The 18638-nt window shown below is 48.3% G+C and overlaps 1 protein-coding gene across 3 annotated transcripts in view; it reads left to right on the top strand.

Moving 5' to 3' along the window:
• LOC309972947 (solute carrier family 2, facilitated glucose transporter member 5) overlaps positions 1-18638 on the top strand; it is a gene marked incomplete at both ends in the record, with an annotated part of 46528 nt that overhangs the window by 11538 nt on the left and 16352 nt on the right. Inside the window, one exon of one of the 3 annotated variants that reach the window (XM_082856843.1) lies at positions 2044-2097. The exons of 1 other annotated variant lie outside the window; for it this stretch is intronic. In XM_082856843.1, the coding sequence (XP_082712969.1) occupies positions 2044-2097 (54 nt within the window). Of the gene's footprint in view, positions 1-2043; positions 2098-11894; positions 11928-18638 lie in introns of those variants that run through there. One more of the 3 variants, XM_082856844.1, reaches the window with a different exon arrangement.

An 18638-nucleotide genomic window follows, 5' to 3' on the forward strand; every position in this document is an offset into this window, starting at 1 on the left:
GGTGCACGGGCTCAGTTGCTCCACGGCATGTGGGATCTTCCCAGACCAGGGCTTGAACCCATCTCCCCTGCATTGGCAGGAGGATTCTTAACCTCTGCGCCACCAGGGAAGTCCCTAAATGACTTTCTGAATGAAGCATGTGGGTTCCCCCACCAAAATAAACCCCAAAACTCAGAATCACGTATTGGAGCAGAATCCAGGCTCCATGAAGGAAAGGTTTGCCTGGTGTTATGGGGTCAGGACATTGATAGTAGCTGACAGCTAATGTTTACTGAGCTCTTATTACATTTGGGGCCAAGTGAGGTCACCCTTCTCAGCAGAGGCCCTAGTGACCACACAGGTTGCAGGCCTCCCATAGAGTCGGCCCAGCCTGTTGATAAGGCAAAACCGTGCATTGCTTGCAGGATAAGGAAAAGCACTCCCAACAGGGCCTTAATAGGGTCTCAGAGTGGGAGGGACATTTAGTGGGATATTTAGTGAATTTTTTTTGCCGCACAGCACAGCTTGCAGGATCTTAGTTCCCCAGCCAGGGATCAAACCTGTGGCCCCTGCGATGGAAGCATGGATCCCTAACCCCTGGACCACCAGGGAATTCCCTTTAGCAGCATTTTTGAAGTGTGGTTTAAGGTGGGCCTTTTAATGTGCTGGGGATTGGGCGAGGGTCACGACATCCCAGTTTTGCATCAGTGGGCATAGTGGGGTAAGCATCGGGAGGTGAAGAATTTAAAGAGTTTTGGGTGGAAACTGTCACGATGCTTTCTGTTAAAGAATGCGTGGTTTCTTAAAAGTTCTTGGAGGGAAGTAGAAGTTACTTGTGGAAACAAAAGAATGTTGCCCACAATTCCAGTTCTACAAGGATGAAGTAATTAGCCCCTGACCTATAGCAAACTCTGAAAGGAATTCAGGATGAAGTACTCTGTGTTTTGGGCACATGGGGCCCAAGATAGTTAAGATACATGTCTGAGAAAGAATTTTGATGACCCCAGGTTCTATGCACCTTCCCATGCATAGCAAAGCACTAAAATCATTAACTGGAGATATCTGTTTTCTGTGATTAGCATTAATCTTTTAACAAGATGTAGGCTTGGCTACATGTATTTCCCAGTCAAAAAGTTTCATATATATGCTCCTCCAATACCTTTTTCGGAGCAGTTTCTCAGAGCTCTCTGAGAGGCTGTCTCCTGGGCCATAGTCATCAGTAAGATACTGAATAAAACTCAACTCACAGCCCTTACGTCGAGCTTTTATTTTTTTCCAGATGACACTTGCAACTTATATCTTTCTGGGCCAGTCTCCTGGGAGTAGTAAAGTGATGCTGATGAGGGCAGCCACGTCTTTACCCAGCCATGTCTTGGCAGACAAACCATGGTCCAAGAAAGGGGGTCAGGAGAGACAGGTGTGTGAACAACGAGGCTCTGGAAGGAGAGAAACCGGGTCAACCAGGCCTCTGCCGTTCCTAATGGTGTCACTCTGGGCAATAATTGTGACCTCTCTTAGTCTCGATTTCATCTAAAAAGGAGATAATAATGAAACTAACATGAGACCCAGTGCTTAGTACAAGGACTGAGCCAGAGGAAAGCTCTACAAGACGCAGCTGTCATTATTCTCGGTTAGCTTTTCTTGTGTTACCTAAGAGCCCCTGAAGGGTCTACTACTTCCTGCCCCTTCCCCACAGCTGAATCCTCCCCCCTGTTTCCAGTGCCCCAGGCCCAGTTCCAGACGGAACAATCTCACACCTGCTCTTGTTGAGCAGTACCTATTTAACAAGCATCTGGGGAATTTCCCATGAATTTCCATTATGTCAGAGATGGGAGCAGACTCTCCCTTTGGCTAACATTTTCTGTAGCTTCTCTTCTCCCTGGCACCCAGCAAATCACTGGATTTGCCTGGACCTGTTGCATCCGGGAGAGCTTCTCTCAAATACCAGCAGACAGCGTTTGTCTCTTCCCTGTCTCGGCACCACCACCCCAGGAGGAAAAGCAGACGGGGAGCGTTGGGCGTCGGAGGGCAGGTGCTGTCTGAAGTTACCCAACCAGCGCCATGATGAGTGACATGAGTGACGAGGAGAGCATTGGGGACGCTGTGTCAGCCCTGGGGGTGAGTCCACCCTGGCTGGGCACAGATCCGGGAGACCTCGGGGCTGGGTGTCCACGGAGAGTCGCCGATGCCATGTTCAGGAAAAGCGTGGAGCAGTGCTTATGACTTTCTTGAGAGCCAGGACCACCCGGGGTTCTGGTTAAAATGCAGGTTCTGATGGAGTGGGTCTGGGGTGGAGTCTGTGAGTCTGTATTTTTCACAAGCTCCCAGGTAAGGCGGCTGCTGCAGACCTAGGAGACCTAGAGGAACTCTGGTTCCGGGGGCTTCAAAAGCGTGGGCGGATGCTTGCAGGGCTTGGCTTCAAGGAGAACTTGGGTGGCCCGGCAGTACCCACTGGGCTTCTAGATTCCGTAATATGCTCCTTAAGGCCTCAGGCTGGACACGTTAAATGTATTCTCTGGTCCTGGGGCGTCACGTAGCACTAGATTCTGTGGGACGCTGTAACCGTTCAACAACGGACCAGTGGGAGGCGGGGGTGGCGTTGATTTACAGCCTGTGCTGATATCTGCGATGCTCCCACCGAGGTTCTTTTCAACGGACTGTAGGGAAGAGTGTGAGCTTCAGGGGAGAGTCGCGCATGGTTTACAGCATCCTTCCCGCTGGCACAGCCCTCTGCCCTTGTACTACCTTTGAGCTTACAATTCTGCAAGTTGTAGGTAACTGATGCTGGAACTCACACAACTCAACATCAAAAAGCCCCAAACAACCCAATTTTAAAATGGGCAGAGGATCCGAATAGACATTTTTCCAAAGACATACAGATGGCCAACAGGCACATGAAAAGATACTCAGTATTACTAATCATCAGGGAAATGCGATGAGATATCACCTCACATCTTTCAGAGCGGCTGTTATCAAAAAGACAAAAAGTAAGTATTGATGAGGATGTGGGGAAAAGGGGACCCTCGCACTGCTGGTGGAAATGTAAGCTGGCCCAGCTGTAAACTGGCTCAGCCACTATGGAAAACAGTATGGAGGTTCCTTAAAAAATTAAAAATAGCACTACCATATGACCCAGCAATTCCACTCCTGGGTATTTATCCAAAGAAAATGAAAACACTAATTTGAAAAGATATATGAACCCCTATGTTCACTGCAGCATTATTTACAATAGCCAAGATATGGAAGCAACCTGTGTCCATTGAAACATGAATAAAGAAGAGGTGGTGGGAATTCTCTGGCGGTCCAGTGGTTAAGATTCTGCACTTCCACTGCCAAGGGCAGGAGTTCAATTCCTGGTCAGAGAACTATGATTCTGCAAGCTGGGAGACACAGCCAAGAAGAAGAGGTGGTACACACACACACACACACACACACACACACACACACACACACACACACACACACACACACAGAGTGGAATACTACCCAGCCATAAAAAAGAATGAAATCTTGCCAGTGGAACTAGAGGGTGTTATGCTAAGTGAAACAGGTCAGACAGAGAAAAACAAATACTCTAGGATCTCACTTATATGTGGAATCTAAAAGACAAAACAAATGAACAAACATAACAAAAGAGATTCAGAGTCATAGTTACAGAGAACAAACAGGCAGTTGCCAGAGGGGAGGGAGGTGGGAGGAGGAGAGAAATAGATGAGGGAGAGTAAGAGTACAAACTTCTAGTTACAAAATAAATGAGTCACAGGCATGAAATGTACAGTGTGGGGAATATAGTCAATAACTATGTAGTATCTTTGTATGGTGACCTATTTCATGTAACTAGACTTATCGTGGTGATCACTTTGAAAAGGATAGAAATATAGAATAACTCTGTTGTGCACCAGGAACTAACATAGCGCTGTAGGTCAGTTACACTCCAAAAACAACAAACAAACGCATAGAAAAAGAGGTCAGATTCGTGGCTGCCAGAGGCAGGGGGAAGGGAATTGGAGGAAGGTGGTCCAAAGGTACAAACTTCCAGTTATAAGATAAATGTTAGGGATGTAAAGTACCACATGATAAATATAATTAATAGCGCTGTATGTTACATATCAGTGGTCCCCAACCTTTGTGGCACGAGGGACCGGTTTGGTGGAAGACAATTTTTCCACGGACGGGGCGGGGGGGGGCAGGTGGGGATGGTTCAGGTGGTAACGCCAGCGACGGGGAGCAGCAGGTGAAGGTTCACTCTCTCGCCCGCCGCTCACCTCCTGCTGTGCGGCCCGGTTCCTAACAGGCCTGGACTGGTACCGGTACTGGGGGTCGGGGAACCCTGTCATAGATGAAAGTTAAGAGAGTAAATCCTAAGCATTCTTATCACAAGGAAAATATTTTTTTTCTTTTTCTTAGATTTTGTATCTATAGGAGATGACGGATGCTCACTAAATCATTTCGTGATGCACGAGAGTCAAACCATTATGCTGGACACCTTACATTCAAACTGTGCTGTCAGTTACATCTCAATAAAACTGGAAGGAAAAATGTCATAATTTTTACCTTTTTTCTGGAAAATTATCCTCTAACACTATTAATGTAAGGTCACTAACCCCAGAGTCAGAAAGACACGGGCACAGTAGCATGCTATTCTAGAGTATTCCAGCATTTGTTCCCTTGCTTTTACTAAGGAGAAATTCACAGAAAATTAACCTTTTTAAAGTGTACAGTTCGGTGGCATTTAGTACCTTCACAGTGTTATATAACCACCACTCTATCTAGTTCCAAAATATCTGCATCACCTGCAAAGGAAACCCCACGCCCATTAAGTAGTCACTCCCCATTCCCCTCTCCCTGCAGCCCCTGGCAACCACCGATTTGCTTTCTGTCTCTTTGGATTTACCTTTTCTGGATTTCTCATATAAATAGAATCATACAATATGTGACCTTTTTGTGCCTGGCTTCTTTCACCTAGCATAATATTTTCGAGGTTCATGTAGCTTGTGTCAGGACTTCATTTCTTTTTACAGCTGCATAATCTGTTGTGTGTATATATCACAATTTGTTTATCCAGTCATCCGTTGGTGGCCGTGTGGGCTGTTTCCCCTTTTTGGCTATTGTGAATAGCGTTGTTGTGAATATGCATATACATATATTTGCTTGAGTGCCAGTTTCTGTTTTTACTCTTTTGGAATTAAAATATATCTAGGAGTAGAATTGCTGAGTCATATGGTAATTCTGTTTAACTTCTTAAGGAATCACCAAACTGCTTTCCACAGCAGTTGCACCATTTTACATTCCCACTGGCAACATACAATGGTTCCAGCTTCTCCACATCCTTGCTCATGACATGGATGAACCTTGATGACATTATGCTAAGTGAAATAAGACAGTCAAAAGGACAAAGACTCCACGATCCCACTTATATGAAACAACTAAAGTAGTCAGGTTCATAGAAACGAAAAGTAAAACAGAGGTTGCCAGAGCTGGGGGGAATTATTGTTTCATGGATATAGAGCCTTAGTTTAGCACGATGAGAAAGTTCTGGAGACTGGTTGTACAACAGTGAGTATACTTAGCACTACTGAAATGTACACCTAAAAAAGCCAATTTTTGTTATAAGTTTTTTACCACAGTTTGAAAAAAAAAGAGTTGTCTACCCAAGGTAATGTGTAACCAACGAAGCCACTTGGGTCCCTGAGAAGCTTCCTGAGCCCCTGGCTTTCATGCATTCTGTCCATGATTCCCAAAGGTCACTCTTTAGTGCATGGGCACTCTGATAGGTGAGGTCAAATTCTATTCTTGGAAAGAAAACTTAGGAACCTTGTAGCATCTCTGAAGTTTACTCACCGGGTGTGTCAGCAAGAGCCACAGCCTTTCTGCCTTGGGGGCATCTGATAAAATCTTGGCCTGTGGAGCAAGAAGGTTTGGACCAGGCTTGTTTTCTCCCTCTTCCTTCCACCTACGTTGCAGAGTTGGGTTCCGATGGCCAGAATCCAGGCAGGCCTGGGTGAGGTGTAGCTGGCCCCACTGGGCACTGGGCTTGGGAAGTCTTGTGTCATCCTACCAGGCCCCCTGCAGCAGGAGCGCTGCCTGTGTAGATAGCTGGATGCATGCCGGGACCTGCTAATTACTTCTTCCTTATCTACACCTGGAATGGGGATGACCCAGAGCTGTTTCCTGCCTTCCCACCCCTCCCTCCAATCAAGCAATCCACACACACTCTGCACCTGGGTAGCAGCCTCAGTTTGTGCCCTCCGAGGCACGTGCAGGCGCTTCTGCTATAATGCGATGCACATGTTCTTAAAGAACTCCACTTTCTATCATATGCCACATAAGTAAATAACAGGATTTAAGGGGAAAATAGGGTTGGGGCAGACCACCACGCAATTTTAAAATCTGAACACAAACAAATACAGTCCTAATGAAAACAGCAGCCTGGGTAAATCTCCACTGACATTTGCACCCAGCAGCTAGGGGGTTCTCACTTTCTTCTTTAAAATGAGTGTTCTTAGGCCATTCGCTTCCAGTTGAGAGCCATGTCATCACATTTTAAAACCCGATTTAGGCTGTAGTCAAAACAAACAAATACATACATACATACATACATATATATAGAGAGAGAGAGAGAGAAGAGAGATGTCTTCACAGCTTCTTCAAGGGTAAGAGTCCTTTCCCATTTTCTGTCCTAACAGACTTTCAGGCAAATGTTTGATGGTTATATCAGTAAGAAATGGGTTTGGCCGCAAGTGACAGAAAATGAAAAAGAGGAGTGGTTTTCTTTCATGGAAAGTCCAGGCAGTGGTCTGGGCAGGAGCAGCACTTCGAAGGGGAAGGGACCCAAGCTCCTTCCATCTCCTTGCTCTGTCCTGTGTGGCCTCAACCTTGTGGCCCAAGCTGGTGGCACCCGTATTCCAGGCAGCAGGATGGCAAAAGGAACAAAGAAGAGAGAAAGGTTCTTACAAGCCAGTACGCGACACCTTCACATACGTTGCTTTAGATAGAACTTGTCGTATGTCCCTGCCAACTGCAAGGGTGATGGGAAACCTAGTCTTTCCTTTGGGCAGCCTCAGGTCCTGCCCCAAATTCTATTACTAGAAGGACTGGGCAAATGGATTTGAGGATGGGTTGGGGGAGCCGCAGCAGTCTGTACAATAGAGGCCCACGACAAAACTTTAAAATTCCAGAACATTCCTAGTAGAGATGAGACCAAGAGTGACTTAAAGTCCTGGTATCATCTGGTCTCAGAATGATGCCGGAAACTCGGTATCTGTGTGCCAGTGCCAAATCTCGGAGAGTTTTGGATGAAGTAGAAAAGAATGGCTTTATTGCTTTGCCAGGCAAAGGGGGACACAGTGGGCTCGTGCCCCTCACAAACTATAAGTCCCAACCCTGGAGGATTTGGTGAGGAGTTTTATAGCTATAGTTCAAGGATGGGGTTGCTGATAAGATTAGGGTGTGTGCAGGGCCTGTACTCCTTTAATCTGGTCTCAGGTAATCTGATGAGCTTCTGTGCTTCCTTTAATCTGGCCTCATGTGGTCTTCTTGAAAAGCTTCTCTGGAATGAAGAATGCTGAAATCTTCCATTTGTTGGGGGTTTTAGTTCCATAAAGAGCTTAAAGATATTGTCATGTGCATCCCTTGAGGCAGAACCAGGACCTGCCCCAAGGCTGCACTATTGTTTCTTGCATGTTCCTCCCTTGTCTCTGCATCCCCTCCCTTCCCTGATTGGCAACTGTTCAAATCTGCCCTTTGGAACTGAGGGACGGTCATGGAGGCTGGAGTCTGTTCCCTACAAACAAGAAAGCGGGGGGACAGGAAGGCTTCCGTGCCCAAGAGCACCACAGGGTCCTGCTCGGTTTCAAGAACAGCCCAGGGATTTGCTGACCTGCTTTGTGATGCTAATTCAACAGCTTACATCCTGGTTAAATTTTCCTATACAAACTTTTTTTTTTAATTCTGAAAAGCTTCATTTTCAGATAGACCATTTTTATTTTTTGTTTTATTTTAAAAGTAATACAGAAATCCTCTTAATTCCCCTTGGTGTCAGTCACCTAGTTTTGTCAATTCTACAACCTAAATGTCTCTCGGATGCATTTGCTTCTCTAATCTCTGCCACCACGCAGGTCCAAGTCACTGGCATATTTCACTTGCTCTGCAGCAAAGAACACCTCCCTCTCCTCTTCCCCAAATCCACTGGTCTCTTGTCCCCTCAACAGTTCTCCTCTAGGCAGCCACAGTAAACTTTTCAAAACACAAATCTGGTCACCCTCCACCCTCTAAGGCCTTCTTTCTGCTCCTAGAACAAAAATGAAGCTCCTTCACATGGTCTATAGGTGCTAAATACAGTCTGGCCCTGCCTCCCCAGCCTCCTTCTCCATCCAGCCTTCCTTTCTGCTTTGTGCTCTTCAGCTACACTGATTGCAATTTCTCTTGTACCACAGGACCTTGGCACATACTATTCCCTATCTGGAAGGCTCTCTCCACCACCCCGTCCCCACCCCACCCCCCTTTGCTTAGGTAAGCTCTATTCATCCTTCCTTCCCATCTCAGCTCAAGCTCACTTTTTTTTTGTTTTGTTTTTTGTTTTGTTTTTTTTGCGGTACGCGGGCCTCTCACCGTTGTGGCCTCCCCCGTTGCGGAGCACAGGCTCCGGACGCGTAGGCTTAGTGGCCATGGCTCACGGTCCTAGCCGCTCCGCGGCATATGGGATCTTCCTGGACCGGGGCACGAACCCGTGTCCCCTGCATCGGCAGGCGGACTCTCAACTACTGCGCCACCAGGGAAGCCCCAAGCTCACTTTTTTAGGAAAGCCTTCCCTGACCAGAACTTTAGAGTTCTTTTATAGTTATAAATTCATCAGTGTATTTATCTGACTGAATTCTGCTTTCTTAACTGGAGTCTAAGCTGCTTGAGGACAAGGCTTTTTTTTCTTTTTTGCACCCTGTTGTATCCCCCCTCTAGGACAGTAGTAGACTCAGTACATATAAATGTAAACATATGCTAGGATTGAAACCACTCCTAATCTCACATCCCAGAATAACCACTGTTTTCAGATTCTGATAAGTCTTCTAAAATCCTGTGCTAACATATTTACATTTTATGTTAATAATAACGTTTAATAGTAATAATATATGTTAATAATAATGATTTGGGAATTGAGATCTGGGACCCAAATCTTCACGTCAGAATCCTTGACAAGCAAGGATCTTAGCAAGCACTTTCCCCACTGTGACAGGTTAGGGTGGACCTAACACACAGCCCTCGAAGAAAGAGGAAAACTACCTTTGGGTCCTTTTCTCCCTCAACGATAAAATCCTAATATAATTTCCCTGTAATGAATCAAACTGTATGGAAGATGGGAAAGAGAAAGTCAGGAAGGCCCTGGCAGAACGCGGGTCTGGTCACTTTCCTTTGACTTTAAAAGTGATTCTTTGGCTCTCAACAGAGGTAGTTTCAAGCACAGGTCCGTTTCTTGGAAACATTAGTACGTGTTCCTGTGACACACCTTGGCCTGCTATGTGCAATTAACCAAAATATCCTTGGGTTAATCAGTGTTGTTTATTATTGTCATTTTAAACCCCAAGGCAAAAATAGGTTTCAACTGGCAGGTCCCCTTCCTAGTGCAGGCAGGACAGAGACAAGGGCAGGGTGGGGAGGGCGAGGGCCAGAGATGGGACACTCTCTTCCTCCCCGTCCCCGTTTTCAGCTCCCGCGGGTAAGAAGTAAACGTGGAAAGTTCACAAAACCAAAAAGACACTTGCAGTGGGTGAGCCCGGCCCACACACCTCAGGTCGCCCTGACGCTAGGGTCCTGCAAGACCCCAGCAGGGACAGTCCCTGCCTCGGACCAGTGGGCCACTCCCTATTCTGAGCCCCCAGATCCCTGGGCGCCCAAAGGACCCCCTTCCCCCAAGGGCCTAAAGGCGGCCTGAGACCCCGAGGCTGCTGTGCCCGGGTCCCGGGTCCTGGAAGGACCGGGCAGGGGACACAGAGGACTTGGGTGGGGACAGTCCTCGAGCTCTGGGCCCACTCCCGACCGTTCCCGGCCCTCCGGGGTCCCCAGGTGCCCTCCCTGGCCCCCAGGTGCCCTCCCTCGGTGTCTACTGGCCGCCGCGGGGCTCGAGGGTCCCGGGCTGAGGAGGCCGCGGGCAGGGCTGAGGGGAACCCGGGGCAGGGGCGAGGGGACAGCGCCCCACGGCCCAGCATCCCGGCGGCCTCCCCGCCGCGTTCTCTCCGCTCGCGCTGCGCTCCCGCCGCTGAGGCGTTGGTGACGCCGAGGCTGTACCTGCGCTGCCCCGGGGCCGCCGAGCCAGGTACTGCGGCTCCCCCCTTCCCTCCCCTCCCCTCCCCACGCTCCCCGGGACAGGAGAGCCCCCTCCGGCCCAGACCGGGCCACCGGCTCCTCCCACCACCTCCCCTCCAGGTGGGAGGTCGAGGCCGGGGGAGGGGAGGTCTGCATCTCTGCATCGGCCGACACCAAACCCATCTCTCAGCTTTCAGCTCCCCAGGGAGCGAAGTGGAAGCTCTGGGCCTAGAAGTGGTTCTCTTGATTTCCTCTGGACCTGGCAATGACCCATAGTGGCAAACTTCTGACAGCTCTTTTTGCTTTCCCAACCTGTCCCCTTCCCTTCACCCCCCCACCCCTCTCCCACCCGCCGCCCCGCAACTAAAGAGCATTTTCTTTGGATAATTTTTCAAAACTCTTTGAAATAATTGGGAACCTCTGGTCTTGCCAAACCTCAGTGGGAAATCATGGTATTAGGGCTGTGACCCAGGAGAAAAAGGACAGGAAATGAAGTTAGAGAAAGGAAATGGTCAGTCCCGCCCCCCACTGCTCCCAACACCTCCCTATCCCCCCAAACCCCCCCCCCCACGTGAATGGGGAAGCAGGGACCAACACACACACACACACACACACACACACACACACACACACACACGCTGTCACCTTCCTCTCAGCCTCCCACACAGAGACACCTGATGACAATTCCCGAGTTTGCCACTGATGCCAAGACCAGTGCCCGACACACAGTGGACCCCCAGTTAACTGTCATTTGAAGGTGAACAGGGGAAGATGTGACTACATTAACTGGATTTGCGCCACAGCAAATAAAACAGGGAACGTGCCCTTTAAAGATGAAAGCCCATCGGCTTTGCGAGCCTGCCCTGGATTTTGGCCACTTGACCTGGTGTGGTGGCCACATGGCAGCCGCACACGTGCTGAGCACAGGGGGCCGACAGGGGCCTGGCCATGCATGGAGGACCCAGATGAGCAGCTGTGACTCACTTTCCCTGCCCTGCAGATAAAGGGATTTGAAATATTTACTGCTTTTGCAATAGTGATGATTACATGGAAAATCTCATCTCTAGGCGACTCTGAGTTCCTTAAAAAGGAAAATAAACTTTCTGAGAAAAGTGTTACGTGGTAGTTTGGGCAAAAGCCGACTTCCTAGTGGAGAGATTTGGCTGCAGGCTTCCTGCCAGGGACCACTCCTGAGAAGCCTCTAATGACCCCATCTCCTGCCCCCATGTTACCTGCTGTGTTGTAGGGTCACTGGAACCTGCTGCTTTCCATGTGTTTGTGACCGAAATAACCCTTCCAGTCACTCACCACGAGCCTGACTTTCGCAGTAAGGAAATACCGCAGACTGTCCCAATCGGGAAGGCACTGCGCCTGCAGTCCCTGGGGGGTGCCCACTTGCTGAGTTAGACCCCAGACATCTCCCTTAAAAGAAGAAGCGAAAACGAGACAAACCTCTGGGTTCCCGAAAGGGTTATTCTGCCTTAGCCCGCCTATAAAAATGCTATTGGCTGTTACCTGGCTTGGCCAAAGTACAGCCAGAACGTCTTCTCTCGCCATTCAGTGCATTTGTTATTTGGGCTGAAAGGAAATAAGCAGGACCCTGCGCTTCCAGAGCAAAGATGGAGCAAGAGGACGCAGTCAGGAGGGAAGGGGTAAGTTTGCTGTCGAGACAGCAAGCAGCAGCCCCACGGCAGGGCCTGTTCGGCGTTGCTGGGGATGCCCTTCGGAGCTCTGTGCACGGCGAGGACCACTGGGGCACCTGCCCCTCAGAGCTCACCCAGCAGCTGGACTTTTGCAGGGACTAGAGAGAGGAGACATTTAGACACTTAGATTTAGAGGTTCTTTGGGCTGGAACCGAAATGATGAGACTCAAAGGAAGAGTTTGTCACAACTTCCCTCACCGTAAGAACTTGAGGTGAAGGGCTTCGGAAACCAGCAACAAAATCCTTACAATAGGGCCTGTGAGAGTTTTTTTATTTGTTTTGATTTTCGCTTCAGGGCATTTTCACTAACCTTTTCAGCAGGTGAAGAACTAAGCCAGTACGAAAAGAAGATAGAAAAGATGTTGCAGGATTTGAATTTGAACCTCTGCAGATCTGTAGCAGAGGTTCCCTCCCTTTTAGATAATCAGAATCCTTTTCTTTTAGAGACGAAAGATTTTTCTGCACCTCTTCCCACCCACCCTTGCCCTCCATATAATTGCTGTTGTACTTTTAGAGTCTTTTTTTAAATAAATTTTTTAAATTTTTATTTATTTATTTTTTTGCTGTGTTGGGTCTTCGTTGCTGCGCACGGACTTTCTCTAGTTGCAGCGAGCGGGGGCTACTCTTCGTTGCACTGCGCAGGCTTCTCATTGCGGTGGCTTCTCTTGTTGCAGAGCACGGGCTCTAGGCGCGCGGGCTTCAGTAGTTGCAGCATGCAGGCTCAGTAGTTGTGGCACACGGGCTTAGTTGCTCCGCGGCATGTGGGATCTTCCCGGACCAGGGCTCGAACCCGTGTCCCCTGCATTGGCAGGCGGATTCTTAACCACTGCGCCACCAGGGAAGTCCTAGAGTCTTTTGATTGAGGAAAATGCATAAGGACAGAAAGGTAACATAAATTTATTAACACTTTTAAGAAATTTGCATTTTATTCATCACAACAGCATCTGCTTATATTGATGGGGGAGGTACTTATTTGTGCAAATTATTATTTATTCAGTCGTGGACAGGAGAGCCTTGCTGTAGACAGGTTGGGTCCATGCTCTGTAGCTCACAGATTAAGGACAGGTCTGAGAGGTAGAAGTACCTGGGATCCATTCCTGCTCCATCCTATTCTAGCTGTGGGAACTTGTCAAGTTATTTAACTGCTCTGTGCCTTGGTTTTCTCACCTATAAAATGGGAATAATAACCATACCACCTCAGAGGGAGGCTGGAACAAGTAAATGAGCTCATGGGTGTAAATTACCTGGCACAGAGTGGATCCCCCATAAGTGTTATTATTTTGTGACCATCCTTTAGAGCAGAGCACTACTGACTTTGGGGGCCGGATAGTTCTTGGCCATGGGGGGCTGGCCTGGGTGTTGTAGAATGTCGAACAGCATCCCTGGTGTCTACTCACTAGATGCCAGTAGCACTCTCACCCACGAGATTGCCTGCTTTAGAGATTACTGCGTCACTCCACAGGGATTGTCTTGTGGACTTCATGACAACAAGAACGTGTTAGGTCAAATGTTATCACCTCTATATTATAGAAAATGAACTGTGAGGTAATAAGAACTCAGGGATTTGGGGGTCGGGGGGGCCCTGGTCTGGTCTGCCGTCTCTTCAAAAGACGTGCACCGCCCAGCTGTGCCCCCAGGTGGGGCTGCAAAAGGACAGACACACCCTGCGTGGCGGTCCCTGAAAACGCGATACGTTTTGAAAGGAGACGATTCAACGGTCACATGCAAAAGATATGGGCTGATCACAGCCACCTGCTCCTGCAGTCCCCCAGGGAAGGGGGCCTCCTCCAGGGATCCATCCAGGGGGATGCAGGCTGCCCCTTCCCAGGTGCCTGAGGGCAGACCTGGCCCTTTGGGTGAATATACGCCGGGTGTCCCAGGAGACGTCAAAACAGAACTATTCCAGTGGTGACCGTACAAGAACCTTCAAATCACAAAGTGAAGCCAAGGAGGGATTTGGGAGCTGAGTGGCAGTGGGGGGCAGCTCAGGCCGCAGAGGCTGGGCTGCCAGGGGGCCGCGCAGGGCTGGTGGGGAGGGCCTGGCTGGCTGTGCCCTGGTGGCTGTGTGACCACGGCCTCACTGGACTTTGGGTTCCTCATATGTAAAGAGAAAAGACATGAATCTGGTGGGCATCAAGGACTTTCCGCCGGGAAAAAGGACTCCTGGCCTGAAAGAAACAAATAAGATGATTAGAAAAACATGCCAAAATGCTTTGGAAAGTGAAAACAGAATTTTTCGTGGAGTGTCTCCACCACCAACTAGTTGAGTGTCGTTGAGCTACTAACTTCCCCTCTGGGTCCTCCTTGTTAATAATTAATACTGATAGCAAACCGTGATATAGTGTGTAATGCTTGGAGTGTGTACCACCACGAGCCAGCTGCGGGCCTGTTTCACATATAGGAACTCACTTATTCCCCATATCAGTCCTGTGAGGAAGGCAGTATCATTGTCCCCATTGTACAGATGAAGGAGCCAAGACACAGAGAGGTTTAGTAGCCGGCCCTAGGCCACACAGCCAGCAGCAGGAGAGGCAGGATGCAACCCCTTGCTCTTGGGCTGCAGTGGCCACGCTGTAAACCCCCCGCAGCGACAACACCTGGCCCCTCCAGCTCTAAAATGTTATGACGTTTGTCTCTCCTCTCTCCCCTCGTCACTCGGACCTCAAGGAATGTTTGTGAAACTTTGGGTTCATTCCATAGTGTGATAGAGTGACTTACAGTGTTAATAATTCATAGGGACTCACTTTTCCAGGCATATTTGCATTCTGACTGGAGACGCCTGACAAAGAAAAGTCTGAGACTGAGAGTGTCTCTCTGGTGGGAGGGAGAGAAACTGGAGACAAATTCCTAAGACAGAAATGGTTTGGGTGGGGCCTTCTTCCCAGAGAGCTTGAATCACACCCTGTCAGAAGGCTAGCCCTGAAGGTGGCTGCTTCACTGAAGTCTCAGAATGTTCTCAGCATTTTGAAAAACAGGAAGCCAGTTTACCTTGGGCATGAGGGATTTGGTTCCTAGTTTTTCTCAAAAGCACAGTTCATCGTCCCGGCTTCCCTTGGCCTCTGAGGAGGGTCCCCTCTCATGTCTTGAGGCCACTGAGCCATTTGTCATTTTCAATAAGATGGTCGGAGACCTGGACATCCTCCCTCATGCCCTAATCCTGCCCAGTACCAAATTCTTTTTTTTCCCCTCTTGGAAAGGAAAGAAAAGGAAAAGAGGAGAAAGAGAAAGAAAGCTTACGCCCTGAATTTCTCTTACATGCCTTTTTTATATAGTAACTTTATTGAGACTATAACTCCCAGACCATACAATTCACCCCTTTAAAGTATATAATTCAATATCTATTCACAGAGTTGTGTATCCATCACCACAATCAATTTTAGAACATTTTCATCACCCCTAAAAGAAACCCCCTACCCACTGACAGTCACTCCGCATTTCCCCCCATCTCCTTCTCTTCTCCCCCAGCCCTGGGCAATCGCTGATTTATCTCTGTCTTGTGGATCTGCCTATTGTGGACATTTCACATCGATGGAACCAGGTGGTCTTCTGTGACTGGCTTCTTTCACGTAGCTTGTGTTCAAGGTTCATCCACTTGGTAGCGAGTATCAGTGCTTCATTCCTTTTCATGGCCAAATAATATTCCATTGCATGAATAGCCCACATTTTGCTTATCAGTTCATCAGCTCATAGACATTTGGGTTGTTTCCGCTTTTTGGTTATGATGAAAATGCTGCTATGAACATTTGTGATCAAGTTTGCATGAATATGTGTTTTCATTCTCTTGGGTATATACCTAGGAGTGGAATTGCTGGGTCATATGTTTACGCTGTGTTTAACTTTTTGAGGAACTGCCGGCCTCTTTTCTGAAGTGGCTGCACCATTCTACAATCCCATAAGCAACGTGAGAGGGTCCCAATTTTCTCGACATCCTCGTAAACACATTTACCTGTCTTGTTGGTTTTAACCATCCTAATGAGTGAGAAGTGGTGTCACGTTGTGGTTTGATTTCCATTTTTCTCAAGGGGTACCAAATCCCTTGATTTTACTTCCTAAATAAATACTTCCTAAATAGTCCTCAAAGCTGGTACCTCTTGCTGCCCTGCCTCAGCCACTCCCCTACCCGGGCCCCCATCCTCTCTCAGTCACTTTCCTGACTCCCCTCTTTAACCACTTCTGTGGATTTTCTTCATAAACCTTACTCCAGTTCTAGTTTCATTATTAAATTATTAGGAAGTTTTAAAAACATGTCTGTCTTTCCCATTGGACCACAGTCTTCTTGAGGGCAGCTGTTTTGCTCACTGGACTACAGCATGGTACACAGATCATAGACAGCTGTCAATAAATATGCAATGCAATGTTTATTGCATCGTCCATGAAAAAAAATTAATCAACGGTCAACCTAAGAAAGAAAGGAAATTTTTATTCGACCCAACCTGAGGATTATAACCTGGCAGCCAGTCTTTCAGAAAGCTCTGAGGGGGCTTCCCTGGTGGTGCAGTGGTTGAGAGTCCGCCTGCCGATGCAGGGGACGCGGGTTCGTGCCCCGGTCCGGGAAGATCCCACATGCCACGGAGCGGCTGGGCCTGTGAGCCATGGCCGCTGAGCCTGAGCGTCCGGAGCCTGTGCTCCGCAACGGGAGAGGCCACAACAGTGAGAGGCCCGCGTACCGGAAAAAAAAAAAAAAAGAAAGCTCTGAGGACTGTTCTTCCTGTTAGAAGTCAGAGCACAGTTATATAATTTTTGAGACGAAGTGTTATACATCAAAGTAACATATGACAGTTTACATAGTCTAACAAGGTGAGTAGTGAGTTATTGTGGCCCCTTACAGGATTGGGAAAGGAATGTTATCTCCTAAGGATTTAGCTTGCTGGTGCCAGGAGGGTATTGTTTGTTGTTTTTCTTTTCTTTTTTTGTGTGAGTAGGCATTCCTGTGTCTTCTAAGGGGATCTAGTTAATGTGTAATGCATATGCTTAATGCACACTAAAGGGGAGGGGATAGTAGCTTAAATGGCAGAGAAAATTTTATGTTAAATTTTTCTTTTCCTGCCTTAAAAATAATTTTGTTTCATAAGAGTGAAGGCATTTGGACCAGCAAGGTCGGTAAGAACTTGAGAACTTACCCAGAATGTCTTTGCTATTTCCACAAAGGGTGAGCCCTGATTCCTACGGGTCCTTAGAATGTGCCTATGGCCTGAATTCAAGGAGGAAGCCAAGGAATAGAAGTTGAGTTATGTGCTCTAGGCTTAGACACTCTACAGCGTTAGGTCTCTGATAATTTTTGCTAGAATCCCATAAAAGCAGTCAGAGAGCTGGCTATCCACGTACCTGGCAGGATCCCCCCAGTCTGGGGCATGAGGCCAGGGACACCAGCCAGCTCCCCCACTGAGCTTTGCTAAGGACTTCAAATCTTAGGACCCATTAAAGCAGAATGTTGGAGTTGCACCTGCAGTATGAATGAAGCCTGGTGCATTTATAGTTTATCATTTACTGGGAAGGGAATTAGAAGAGGAGAAATTTTAATCAACATTTTTTTTCCTTCCTCGCCTCCTTCCCTCCCCTCCTTCCTTCCTCCCTTGCACCAAATCAAGCAATAGGACAGCTGTAGGGCAGGGATCTTTGTTTTCTTCTCCACTATATCCCTAGTAGCTAGAACCTAGAACCATGGATGGCTCACAGTGGGTGCTCAATGTGTGAATGAATGAATGAATGAATGAATGAATACCTAGAGCACTTCAGGAGGTGAAGTGTAACATGGTTGGCCCTATGCTACCTCCTAGGTGGGGTTTTGGGGGTGGGGTGGGTATGCCTACTTGTGTACCCCCTGCCTTTAGAAAACACGGTGTAGCAACAGCCCTGGAACCCGCCTCCCCTCCTGGGCACCATCCCCTGCTCCCCCCACTTCTGTCACCTGCTGCCCCCCTGGCCCGAGGGGGTGGTGGGGCCTGAGGAGAGACTGGAAACCAGAGCCCGCTGCTCCTTGATAGGCTGCCTTGTCTGTGGCTCTTATCATCTTTACCAGAAACTTCCTGTGAATTAAGCATTTGTTAATTATTTGGTGGAAGAGGGGAGACGGGCAAAGTTTCACTTGCGGTTCTGCTCTTGACCAGGACTCCTGCGGGTCCTGCACCTGCTCTGTGGGGTCGGGGAGGGGGCCACTAGCTCAGCAGTCCCCCCGGGCATGAGGCGAGGCCCAGGTGCCCACTGCTTCTCTGCCTGTCCTGCTCCTACTTGCCTCTCTCAAGAGGTTCCCCCTTAGATTCGGAGGGATGCTGCCCAGGGGAGACATGAGGACCTCAGCTCTCCACCAGACGGGCTGAGCCTCATGCGATGGGGACCTCGGTTGTAGTACAGGACGAAGGGCGTCAATGGTGGCTTCAGAGAGCTCAGGCCCCCCCCCCCCCAGTCAGTGGATTCACCTCCACAGCTAGACGCTTCCATAATGAATCCTTGCAATAACTCCGAGAGGTGTTATTATCCTAACGCTAAAGATGAGGAAACTGAAGGTCACAGAAATTAAGCCAGAAAGTGGCAGTGAGCAAATTCAAACTGAGATCCATAGATTCTAAGAGCAAAGCTCTTTCCACTTTTATTTTTCTCCCAATTTTCATTCTTTTACTAATGAATTCCCATGTGTCATTAAAGATTTTCTTAAATGAGTGT

The sequence above is a fragment of the Leucopleurus acutus genome, assembly GCF_964270905.1.
Source record: "Leucopleurus acutus genome assembly, chromosome: 2".
NCBI classification, from domain to species: domain Eukaryota; kingdom Metazoa; phylum Chordata; class Mammalia; order Artiodactyla; family Delphinidae; genus Leucopleurus; species Leucopleurus acutus.